At 31.7% G+C, this 13,221-nt stretch overlaps 1 protein-coding gene across 2 annotated transcripts; it reads left to right on the top strand.

Annotated features, from left to right (window-relative positions):
* The first annotated feature begins 854 nt into the window (after positions 1-854).
* LOC107892150 (uncharacterized oxidoreductase YohF) lies at positions 855-2,938 on the top strand. 2 transcript variants are annotated; one of them, XM_016817144.2, is made up of 4 exons: positions 855-1,154; positions 1,587-1,786; positions 1,954-2,183; positions 2,269-2,938. In XM_016817144.2, the coding sequence occupies exons 1-4, from the start codon at positions 1,063-1,065 to the stop codon at positions 2,545-2,547; spliced, it is 801 nt and encodes a 266-aa protein (XP_016672633.1). In that variant the 5' UTR covers positions 855-1,062; the 3' UTR covers positions 2,548-2,938. The 2 variants fall into 2 exon arrangements, with proteins under 2 accessions (XP_016672633.1, XP_016672632.1); XM_016817143.2 differs by having other exon boundaries at positions 914-1,154; positions 1,575-1,786.
* Positions 2,939-13,221: the final 10,283 nt, after the last annotated feature.

The raw sequence follows: 13,221 nt of genomic DNA on the forward strand, positions 1-13,221 counted from the left end.
ATTTCTTTTCATTATTATTTATTTTTTCAAAATAATTTTTTTAATTTTTTATTTAAATATGAAAAGAATTAATATTTTAAAAAGTTTTGAAATACTTTTAAAGGATAAGGACTAAATTGACAAAAATGTAAATATTGAGAGCTAAAAATATTGTTTTACATTTGATATGGTTAGCTTTAATGACGAAATTAGATGAATGGACCAATATTTTTAAATAAAAAAATACAGTGACTCATATCTCAAAATTAGAATAAAAAAAAATTAAATTGAAAAAATACTATAAAGACGTTTAACATATTCAAACATAGAATTTATAATAAAAACAATAAAATTAATAATAATTTCTAAATCAAATAAATTTAAATAATATATTTTTACATAAAAAATAACACATGATTTATACATAAAAAAAACCTTATATACCCTTTAAAAAAAACCTTGCGTACAATATCCCATAATTTCTGTATCTTATTCTTCAAATACGAGATCCCAAAATTTCTGCAACCTTATTAATACAGATAATTAATCTTTTAATTGACCATTATAGTGGTCGCACTCACATTAATTATATTGATTAACCATCATCCAATCTCCATGTAGCAATTTTCTATTTCTAATCGCAATTCCCCAACAACCATTCACGGTAGTTAATATGAAATTTTCTATACAGCAATTCATATTTAATGTAGTCTCACTTACCTTCGTTAATGCTTGTATGGTCTTCAAGTATTAAAGAATTGAATATGAAGGAAATTACTCTTAAGACCTTTTTTTTTTTGGCTGATTTGGTTCCCACCACATTCACATTTGGTCATATCTTATGAATAAATTGTGACCATAACCATTTATTTCTCGTGTAAAAGACTCACCTACCAATGGTTATTAGACTGCCACTTCTATAAAGCTCCCAAGGCTCTAGCTAAAAGGTAAATGACTGCTAACTAGTGAAGATTTGTGTATAGACTTTTGTTGTTTCAAAGCTTTGGGTTTATATTCTGGGTTGCTTGGTTTTTAATATTTTGCGGGGATTTGGTTGATTGAGAGAGTTGGGTATTTAGCATAATGGAGAATGAAGCAAAGAAAGTGTTGCTCACTTCAAATGGAGATGAGATTTCGGTGAACATTGCTTTGCATTTAGCCAAACGTGGTTGCAGGTTAAAGGCTCTCCTACTTTTCACTCCTTTTATCTTAATTCAGTTTATTTATGGTTTTAGTGTCTCTATCATATTAAATAGTACAAATTTGAGATTAAATCATTTATTTTAATTTAACGCATTTTAGTCACTATTTTTATAATATTATTAAAATTGTTGTGGTCAAATTGATAAGGTAATTTTTTTTAAATATTATTAAGCATTTTAATTAACTTTATTATTTGTTACATGAGTTGTCACATAACAATTTTAAATAAATCCATCTCATCACTTAGAAAGCAACAAATAAAAAATTTATGCCAAATCAAAATGGCAGTATCAACTCTTAAACATTAACATAGTAGGACTAAAAGCAGAATTAGACCTTTGATTATGCAACAAGTGAGCAAAAGTTTTAACTTAGGAGTGTTGATGTTTGAGGCATGTGAATAGGTTGGTTTTAATGGGAAATGAATGGTGTTTGAGGAATGTGAGAGAGAAGTTAATGGAATCAACAGATGGAGTGGTCCCAATGGAGGTGGTTGGATTGGATCTGGAAGCTGAAAGTGAGGGAGCTTTTGATGAAGCAGTAGATAAAGCATGGAATGTGTTTGGACATTTAGATGCTCTTCTCAATTGCTATGCTTATCAAGGTATACATGTCTATATTATATATGTACGCCTTTACACGAATAAATTTTAAAAACAGGTAAATATATACGTATTTAACACTAACTTAAATCTAAATAATATAAACTTGGCTTATTGGATTATACTTTCGTATCCATATTGTAAGATGAAAAACATGTGTCTTAAACAGGGAAGATGCAAGACCATCTTGAATTAGGTGAAGAAGAGTTAAAAAGGATCATAAAAGTAAATTTCATGGCTGTATTGTTTCTACAAAAAGCTGTTGCCAAACGAATGCGAGACCATAAAACAGGTGGTTCCATTGTATTCATGACCACAATACTCGGTGCTGAAAGAGGACTTCATCAAGGAGCTGCTGCATATGGTTCGTGTTTGGCCGCAGTGCAGCAATTAGCTAAAGTAAATTCCCATATCAATCAGTATTAAGCCTCTCAATTTTGATTCGAAATATCGACTTGAAATAATGTTGTGTTGCTGTTGTCAGTTGTCAGCTTTGGAGAATGGGAAGCACAAGATCAGGGTGAATGCGATCGCTCGTGGTTTACAGTTGGAAGATGAATACCCACTGTGGGTTGGAAAAGAGAGGGCAGAGAAGCGGGTGAAAGAAGCAGCGCCATTGCACAGATGGTTGGATGCTAAGAACGATCTGGCTTCAACTGTCATCTATTTGATCAGCGATGGCTCACGATTTATGACTGGAACAACTATATTCGTCGATGGTGCTCAGTCTTTAACCAGGCCTCGTTTGCGATCCTATATGTAGTTTTCTTTTTCTAGCTAAGCTGATTCAGAAACATGAATCCGAAAGATCCAACCAGCCAGGCTCAAGAACATTATATTCTTTGTCAAATCTAATTTCAGTCCCTATACTTTAACCAAATTAAAGAATTAGTCTCTTTATTTTTTATTTGTCACATTTCAACCCTCTTAGTGTATTTTTGACGTGGACAGTCATTCCAAATTGTTAACACTGTATAAAATTATCGTTAGTGTATTGATTGGTTCTTGCTCGATCAATTATCAGGATCTTGATCTGGGAAGTACTTGTTTCGATCATTAGAACACCTACCTAGTTGGATATTACATGTCGGTTAACAGTTCACTGTTCAAATTTTTATTCTCCTGGATATTTATCTAAGTATTGCTTGTTTCAATCATTAGAACACCACGCTTTCTGGTTAGTATGTGTTGCAAGCAAGGTCGAGTGATCTTTGGAGCAATCTTGGGTTAATTTTGCATATGAAATCATGACTTCTTTGCTAATTAAGTGTTGGTTGTTTGATTTTTTGGATCTTATAGCTAAGTGAGACATACCCTCATTCTATAGTGTTTAGAGATAGAAATCAGCCAAGCTTAGCTTTGAATGCCATATCATATAGAGTGAACCTATACAATCCCCAAAATATATATAAGAAATAGTTAATCCATCACATCATATTTTATTACGCTTAATTCATCTAATCACTTCATGTCCACTTCAACAATATTTCTAATTGACAACCCCTTACTTTACTACCTGTAATATAAAATACTTAAGGATTGAAGCTCGCACCAAGCTAACCTCCCTTTATAATTTCCTTATTCCAAAACCACAGAAAGCATATAATATGCTCAACTACTTGTAATACAATCACCCTGCAACAACTACCTCTTAACTCCTTTGTATACCTTGAACCTCCAATTTTGATGACTTTTTGCACCATACATGGTGTGAACCATCACCATTATCTTATCCCATATCATGTATATAACTTGATTGTTATAACATCTATAAAAAAAATATATGTTTTACTTGTTTTCTAAGTAATAGGGAATAATCCAGAACAGGACCGATCTCGTTCTAATGGTAGAAGCCATTGATTCCCTTCCTTGATGGTGGTATTTTTGTGTTTGGAGTTGACGATTTGGGTGGGGTTTTTTTTTCTTCATTGGACGGCCTTGCTCTGCCTTGGCTGAGAACCCTATTTTGTTTGAGGTTTTTGCTGGTCTGTTGTAAACGTATGTTAGGAGGACGAATACTTGTGAATATTGCTTCCTTCATGTACGGAAAAAGCTGATATATAAGATAAAATTTTGAAACTCGTGGAGAGAAAATTGTTTGATTTCTATGGTCAATGTGGAAAATATGGCAACCAGGACTGGCTTTGTTGTGGAACACAAAGCCTGTAGGTCTTCAATTTGCTATTTTCACGTTATATGCTTCCTGGAAAGTCAATGAACTTTCGTTTCATTTTTCTATTTAGAATGATTGTCGTTTGTATTGGTCTTGAATTCCATGAAGCAGCTGCCATTGTTGAATGAATATTAATGCATCTAGAAACTTTGTCATTGTATTAAAGTTAAACCATAATAATGGCATTAAGGTTGCTATTCCACTAACAATCATTTGCTCATTTAGACTAATATCGGGTTCGTACTATCAAACTAATCAAAGAGTCTTTGCCTAATTTTGTCTTGTTTGATACATTATCCAATAATAAAACCTTCCCCTAGATTTTTTGTTCAAGTCAAATACAGGTGCAAATTCCATATTTGAACATTGAAGAATCTTTCTAAACCAACAAAGAACATACCTCAAATTATGATTTCATTTTATTTTAACTAATTTTTTTTATCCATACAATACATTAGTTGAATGTATTAATTATAATATATGAAAAATATTTTTATATATTTTAAAAATGATACATTTTCATATATAATATAAAATTACCCTAAATATTATATTAAATATTTATATTATTCAACTCATTTGACTAGCTGAATCAATGAAATTTTTTCCATAAATCTTCATCATCTGCTTGCTCATTTCAAGCTCTCAACACTTTCTTCATTAATTTCAAACTGCTCATTATATAGTGCCATGTATCTTAGCCTCGTATTGTAATTATATAATCACTCTCTCATCAAATTCATTCTTCAAATTTTTAATGGATGATTTCTTTACATGATCGTAATGTTAAAAATTAGAGAATAAATTATTTTAAAATAAATTATACAAAATAATATTAAAATATAGAAAGTAACAATAAGAACAAATTGAAAATAGGAAAATAATGTTTAGAAACGTTAAACCAACGATGATTTAATTTATAATTCTCTGTTATGTTTCATTGTTTTTGCGTGAATTTCTTTATAGGCTTGCAAACATGCATAAGGGAAGGAAGAAAGGTAGACTTTGAATACTAATTTTATTTTGTATAAATTATTTCTTACTTGTTGTGGGTTTTTTTTTTATTTACTTTAAGTTTCAACTTTAATTTTCGTAATCAATATTAAGAATTTTCTATTACTTTTTACATTAACATAAAAAAATATTTCTTTTCTTTAACGTATTTATTGTTGTATATGACATTAATTTACTTAAAAAATGAATATTTGATTGCTTTCAAAAATAGAGGTACCAAATAATTTAATATGAAACGAATTGTTGACATTCTATGTAGTAAATATATTTACTATCTATTATTATGATAATTAATCAACTTAGGTATAAATTGTGTTATTAGAAAATTACAATTCAAAATATAGTATTAGGGATCAATAATGCAAATACAAAAATGTGTATTAAGAAGTTGTTTAGAATTTTAATAAATTGGAATTTGTAATTAATGTAACCATACATTATTATTATGAATGGAAAAAAATCATATTTAAAACATGATTTTAAAAATGGGATTGTTACACCACATACCCAACCCGATCACTAGGTCCGAGCTACAAAATGTCATATTCGTTATCGGAGCAACTACAATCAATTTTATAAAATTTTTACCATTAATCATTTAGTTCCAAGTATTACAAGCTTAAAACACGATATAAAATCATTTTTAGGTTATATATGAACTTACGAAAGTTCAATACCATCTTAAGATTGAATTCAGACTAAACTGAAAAGTTTTTAAAATATTTCATGTGGGTGTTATGACTTTGAAAAGGGTAGTCAAACTTCTCAACCCGAGGACCAAATTGTAAAGTTTACAAAATAAAATAAAGTCGACGTCTAGACCTTAAACAGGAGATGTCGCGACGAGATGGTCTGATGTCGCGACATGCAAGGTGTAAAGTTGTGACATTGCAATCAGTCCACTAGGTCCCTGTTTCCCAATGATTTCCACCTAACATGCTTCATATCAATTGGCCTCATGGCCCCAATTTAACCATTCAAATCTTACAAAACATACTCAAAACATAAGTAACAACTTTAAACATTATCCATGTGTATGGCCAAAATCAATTTTCATATTAACACAATTTATATACAATCATCATAACCTTAACACTTTGAGACCAACTATACCTAGGTATATGCCATTGATCAAAAGAAAGGAGCTTTACAAACTCAGGCTGGGTCGATCGATGATGTTTGAATGCTGACTTCTCTTTTTTGGGGCTTCAAGAATACATGTATCTGCACACGGAACAAACAAACTGCATGTTGAGCAATAAGACTCAATAGTACATTTATGATTCAAGATATATAACATAAGCATTAGTAATAGGTTTCAAGACAATACATGCATATATGTATTTAATATCCAACCAAATCATGTTCTAAAGTGTCAAACATTTCCATCATCATTCAATACATGTAAGCATACTTATAGCAATACCAAAACAACTTATTCAACAATGAAACATATAAGGCCAACTCCTACTAGCTTATCAATTACAAATCCCTTACTACATATCAATTCAAAATCATTCAAGAGTCAAGCACACATTTATGCATCTTTATCAACATGCCATACAATGATATGTTCAATTATCATCATTTATTTGTTTATCTACTGATAAATCCTTTTTCCTGGAGTAGTTTGACTCTTTCCCATTCATCTTGGCCCTAAGGTTCATTTCAATTGATTTTCATAATCATTATTATGTTTTCCTCTATCTTCACATATATACATATTTGGATCACAATATCATTTATAACCATATTCACATCATTTACCAAATTAACAATTTGTAACCCCTATTAACTTAACTTGGACAGATACATAGATCGTCCAACCAACACACCAAACTAGCACCGAAGTGCAACATTAGATAAATGAAGTAGGGCTATTTGGCACATAAACTGCATACTAACACACGAAGCACATTATTGGCACACGTAGTGCATCTTGACACACGAGGTGCATCGAGGTGCATCGTGGTGCACAAAGTGCATACTAGCATACGAAGTGCATCCTGGCACACAAGGTGTTTCCTGGGGCATAAGTGCATAACCCATACTCAAACCAATCCTATGGCATGTCAACTATATCCGATTTAGCCACACTAGTTAATAGGGTATAAATGTTCAATTTCATTTACAGTTTAGTACATATATCATTTCTCAATCATATTCACTATCACAATCCATTATATAATCATATCAAATATATTCCATGTCATTCAATACATTTCCACCCAATTTCACAACACATACATATTTCAAAGCAATTCATGTTATTTTACATTTGATTAATTTATATCTTTTATCCTGACAATTCATATTCAAGTTCAATTATAGGATTCATAATATCATTATATACTCACTTTAACACCCGAAATGCAGTTAATATGTAAATGCATCAATTAAAATGATCCCAAATTATAAATGTATAAACAAGAGTTTTAGGTTACTTGTCGATCACTTTCGCTTTTCCTTTCCCTCTCAAAAGGTCTGTGTCGACATTAGCTATGGATAATCATAAAGCATAACACACTATAAATTTCCAACCAATTCATAACGAATTATTAGTTTATGCATATTTTGCAATTTATTCAATTCAGTCCCTAAAACCTGGACAAGCATAACTTTCAACCTAGAGCTTTGGATTAAAATTCAATTTCACATTTATTCATTACAGACATTAAACTTTTTATAAATACCACAATTTCATAACAAGTTTTCATTTTATTTAATTTGGTCTCTAATGCAAACAAGCTAGCAATCGAGCTTGTTAAACTTTACAATTTAATTCTTTCTATAATCTAAGCTTAATTTCTATCAAATTCACACCTAATTCATGCAATTCTCAACAATGGTAACGGTCCAAAATTTCACCAGTTGATCAAATAGATCCATTGGTTAGCTTATTGAAGCTCCCATGATAAAAAAAACTATAAAAATCAAAGAAAAATGGCTAGGGACTTACTTGAAATTTTGGCAGAAAGTTCAAGCTAGGTTTTTAAGCTTTCTCTTCAAACATGGTGGACAATTGCTCTTAGGAAGAATATGATGACTTTGTCATCTTCTTCCCACTTATTTAACTTATATACTATAATATTTAATTAATTAGACCTTAATTTGAATTAACTTAAGCTAATTACAATTAATATCACATCCCACTATCATCGACTTAAAATAGGTTTATTAGACATTTTAATCCTTGTATAATTGCTATTTAAGTCCCCAAGGCTTATCTTAATTAAAAATCTATAGTGATCAAACTTTTACAATCTAGTTACTAGGCTATAATTAACCACATTTTTTACTAAATTGCTTATCCCAATTTCAGTTCATCAACATAATAACTCTATAAATACCTCCATTTAATATTTACGGGCTGGGTTAGAGAAACGAGGTCCCAAAACTATAATTTTTGATACCATTAGAAATTAGGTTGTTACAATTCTTCCTCTTAAGAAATTTCATACTTTAAATTTACCAAGAAAGAGGTGAGGGTACTAAGATCTCATTGTTTCTTCTAGTTCTTAGGTCGCTTCTTCCACGCTATGACTACGCCATAGGGCTTTTACCAATGGCAAGCGCTTATTTCTAAGTTCTTTCACTTCTTTAGTGACAATCTCTATTTGTTCTTCATCATACGATAGATCAGACTGAACTTCAATTGATTCCACCAGAATAACATGATATTGATTAGACCGATATCGTTGGAGCATGGATACAAGGAATACATCATGAATATTTTGTAATTCTAATGATAAGGCTAGACGATATGCAACTAGTCCAACTCTCTCATAATCTCATAAGGCTCGATATACCTAAGACTCAACTTTCCCTTGCGACCAAAGCATAGGATCTTTTTCCACTTGGATTGTAATAGCTCACCGAGTGGAGACCCTATATTCAATTATTGTTTGGCGTATAAGTTAGTTAAGTCAAGGGTAAAATTGAGTAAGTAAAGTATTCATTTTGGCAAAGTAGTATACTGTGTGGGATTCACCATTAAGCAAACTCCAAATTTGGCAAACTCTAGGGTTTGGTAAACTCTTCTATTAAGTATCTTCCCACCCCAGATGTTTTTGGGTGAACTCATTAAGTTTGCAATTTGATTAGACTTGTTTTTATATTTATTGTTTGATAAATTAGTTATTTATGTTGGGATTTAGTTAAAATCTAGGGTGTTAAGTACGTTTAATCACGGGAATCAAGGGTGTTAGTGAAATTATCTGATCTTTCCACTAAACCTTGTTTACATTGCATAAGTGTATAAGGATAACATTAGCGATCAAGGATTATGTTTACATCTTCTTTCCAAAATTTCTCTATAAGTTTCTAAAAATCCATAAAGTAGAGAGCTTCATCGAGGAGAATTTGTGGACTTTAGCTAACCCCTAAGTAACAACCCATTTTCAGTGAAATCAAAAAAGTGGTTTCAGGACCACAAATTTGACGTGAAAATATTTATTTTATTATTCATTTAATATCTACGAAATATTAGTAAGGTTGTATAAAAAATTCGTTACGAAATTTTGATGTTTGCATGCTTAATTAAGTAAAAAGGACTAAATCATAAAAGGTGCAAAATTAGTGTTATATAAGTTAAAGGAACTAAATGGCTATGCTATTAAATGGTTAAGGGATTTATGTTGTAATTAGACCATTGCTATTTTGAGTGGAATTTTATATACATCATTTAAATGATTTTAAAGGTTAATGTATAAGGTTATATAGGTAATTTAATTAATAAGTTAAGTAAAATAATCAAAACAAAGTTATCATCTTTGTTTGTTCATCACTACCACTGAAATAGACTTAAGAAAATCCATTAAAGAAGCTTGAAGGTTCGACCAAGCTCTACCTTGTGCATATTAAGTTAAGCCTCGTACAGATCTAGATCAAGAGAAAGATAAAGTATCAGACTAGTTGATCCTATTTCGTCATTTTTGTGATCGAGGTAAGTTCGTATGTTTAAATAGCATTTTAATGTACTTAATTTAAATGTTATTATGTTATTTATCATATTCTGCTTCGACAGAAAATTCGATAACGTTACGACGACTATTGAGCCTCGTTTGAACCTTAGGAATATGTAGGATACAAATGACATGTCATTAGGTTACCATGTTTCAGGTGCTGGTCCTGAACGTCCTACTGATGGCTGAGTTCTGGTATTTGTTGCGAATACTCATCAGCTTGTGTGAGTGGTATTATGTAGCTACGTTTCGAACGTTAGCTTGTGTGAGTAGGCCTATTTATGGTTCGTAGGAGCATTTATCTAAAGGAAAAGGAAATGAATGGTTTTGACCATGTGTTCACACACTTTGTGTGACCTTCTAGTGTTTCGATATTATTCTAAGTGGTTCAATGGGCATGTAAAGGGATGATTACACTATGAAATCATGGAAATGTATGAATTATTGATGAGCAAAGTATGTATAGCCATGTTATGAAAAATATGAATTCACATGTATTATGATTATGAGATTTACCTTACCATGTGATGAATTTGGCTAAGTTATGTGATTAAACACTAACTTGGGTTGTTGGTGATGCTTAGGCTTGTGCCAAGCTTGTGTTGGGTTGATTCATGTCTATTTTTATGATTATGCATTGAAATGGTAAGTTTTGTTCATGATTTATGAACTTAATAAGCGTTATATGCTTACGTCATTTTTCTTTTCTATGTTTTATAAGTTATTGGAAGCTCGATCGATTTGGAAGCTCGTCAGAGACCTATCACACTATCCAATGACTATTTTGGTAGATTTTGATGTTTTAAGTCATGGTTATAGTAGAATGTATAGGTGAATTGTGCTCTATGATATTGTCATTATGTTCGGCTTGTAAATGTGGTATCATGGTTGATGAACTTTTAGCATTTTAATGCTTTGATGGTTGGTGATGGAATGGTTAAGTGAAGTTATGTTCTAGATGACCAATTTGGCATGTTTGAGTGTGATTTTGACATGTGGTTATTGTGGTAAGTTTGGTATAGAATTAGGTTATAAATGTATGGTTGATGAATGGCTAAATTATGCATATGTTTAAGTATATTTGATTGTTGAGATTGGGGTGCCTTTTGGGATATTGGTTGTATGCATTGATGTCATATTGAATTAGCTTTATTATGGATGTTTTAGGCATGTTTTGAAGCTTGATTGGTTGTGCAAATGGCTTGTATGTGTAAGCTTGATTTGGGTAAAATAAATGACTTGAATTTGGCCTATTTCTTGTCCACGGGACCTAAGACATGGGCTTGTGTCTAAGCCGTGTGTGATAAATGGTCATTTGTCCCCTGTAGGTTCCAAAGGGTTGCATGTTAGGCAGTTACATGGCCAAGCACACGGCCTGGCACACGGGCGTGTGAGACCATTTCAAGAGTTACACGGTCATTTATAGTGTTGCATGCATAGACCTTAGAACTATTGGTGAGGAAAGAAAATTCTTGATTCTGGGTTTTGATTATGATTCTTGCATGCATGTTAACTGTTGAAATTTTAATGATTTGATAAGGATATCTATCTTCTTTTTAGCTCAAGAAGCTAACGAAGGTCCCAACGACAAGGGCAAAGGACCTACTTTGTAGATCACTATAGTAGAGTTTCTGGCGAGTTCCTTCTTACTTCCATGTATTGTAATTTCCATTGTTGTATAAATTGTGAAAGGTAATTAATCTCTCTCTATATCGCGTGAGTGATAATTGTTTGGTTGGTGGTAACCTAGTGTCATTAGTATAAGTGTGGTCTGTTTCTGTTATGAAGTAAATACCATCCTTCTTGCTTAAGCCAGTACCATTTGTCTGTGATATGTGGTGATGAAGAAGAAGATATGTTTGTGATGCCTCTGGAAAGGCAGTGATAATGCAAATTGGATTGGCATATCACGAGAAAACATGTTTATCTGAACAGAAAAGACCTAAAGAGTTAAGGGGGAATATGTATACGAATATGGTTGTCTGATATACTTCTAATTTTGTATTTTGGGGACAAGGCTGGCATAAGGATGGGTTGTATGTGTCATGTTTAGTTGGGGGATAGTAATCAACCATGTGATGTGTAAGTTGGCGTGTTGGATATGTTTGTAGTTTGTAAATGCCATTGGGTGTATGATGATCATACTGTATAGACCTTTCTAAAAGGTTTGGTAATATTTTAAGTACGAATGTGTATGACTTGTATGTGCTCTCTTTTTATCTAATAACTCACTAAGTTCGTATGAACTTACTCGGTTATCTTTCCTTCTCAGGCATGCCATTTGATTTATTTTATATCATGCATGAACTTTTGGGGGTGGCATGCAATTATAATTTGAAATTAACTTGTATAATGATTTACTTCTTTTGTTAAGATAATTTTTTCTAAGAATATTTATAAACCATTGATGCTTATATTTAATCTAATACATATATCTTGTTCTATGAGATCGCCTCTGTGATCATATACCCTAAATGTTTTTAACCGTTATCTTAACTAACAATGATGTACATTGAAACTTTTGTAAAGGGAATAACTTTGTCAATTTTCATACGGCTTCTGCTAAATATTTTATTTTAAATGCTAATTTCATGTAATATAAATAATTTCATTGTTTTGTCATTGTCATATTTTGAACTATACTAATAACTGTAATTTTAAATAAATTTCTAATAACTTTATTAAATTCATAGAATTTTTAATTGTGCATACTATATTAATATCCAATTATCGGGTTGAGTAAGGTCTGTTACAAGTTTTGGTATCAGAACTAGGTTAAGCCAATTCTTCGAAATACCAAAGGTTGTGTCAAGCCCCACCATGCATGATATATCTTTGGCTTAGTCCCTGTAATTTGAACTAATCTTAACTTTATTGTAATGTTCATAAAAATGTCTGAAGGATTGGGAGAAGTGACTAGGAGGAGATAGAAAGCCATGTGCCTTTTATTCAGGAGCAAACTCCTACAGCTAGTTTGGAAGTAGTTGGTAATGCTTTTTGAAATGTCTTCTTCACTATGCTGACCTACATGCTCGACCAGTTTATGGGGGCAGCAAAAGCACCCTAACCACAACAACCACAATTGGAGGTGGTATGACCAGTACCTCATGCACTTCTTAAAGCAATTAAAACTCAACCTAAAGGTGACCTTGTGAAGGAGATAACAAAAAGAGGTGTTAACTAATTTTTGGAATATAAAGGTGATGAACCTACAGTATCGGAGCAGTGGCAATCACAAGTTTGTTGAGTAATTAATGAGTTGAAGTGCACACTAGAAAATAGTCTT

The sequence above is a fragment of the Gossypium hirsutum genome, chromosome D09 (genome assembly GCF_007990345.1).
Source record: "Gossypium hirsutum isolate 1008001.06 chromosome D09, Gossypium_hirsutum_v2.1, whole genome shotgun sequence".
Taxonomy (NCBI): Eukaryota; Viridiplantae; Streptophyta; class Magnoliopsida; order Malvales; family Malvaceae; genus Gossypium; species Gossypium hirsutum.

Coding starts and splice junctions, on each gene's coding strand:
- LOC107892150 (XM_016817143.2), top strand. CDS start 1,063: ATGGAGAATGAAGCAAAGAAAGTGTTGCTCACTTCAAATGGAGATGAG. Junction 1,155..1,574: donor TTAGCCAAACGTGGTTGCAG/GTTAAAGGCTCT, acceptor TTGATGTTTGAG/GCATGTGAATAGGTTGGTTT. Junction 1,787..1,953: donor CAATTGCTATGCTTATCAAG/GTATACATGTCT, acceptor TGTCTTAAACAG/GGAAGATGCAAGACCATCTT.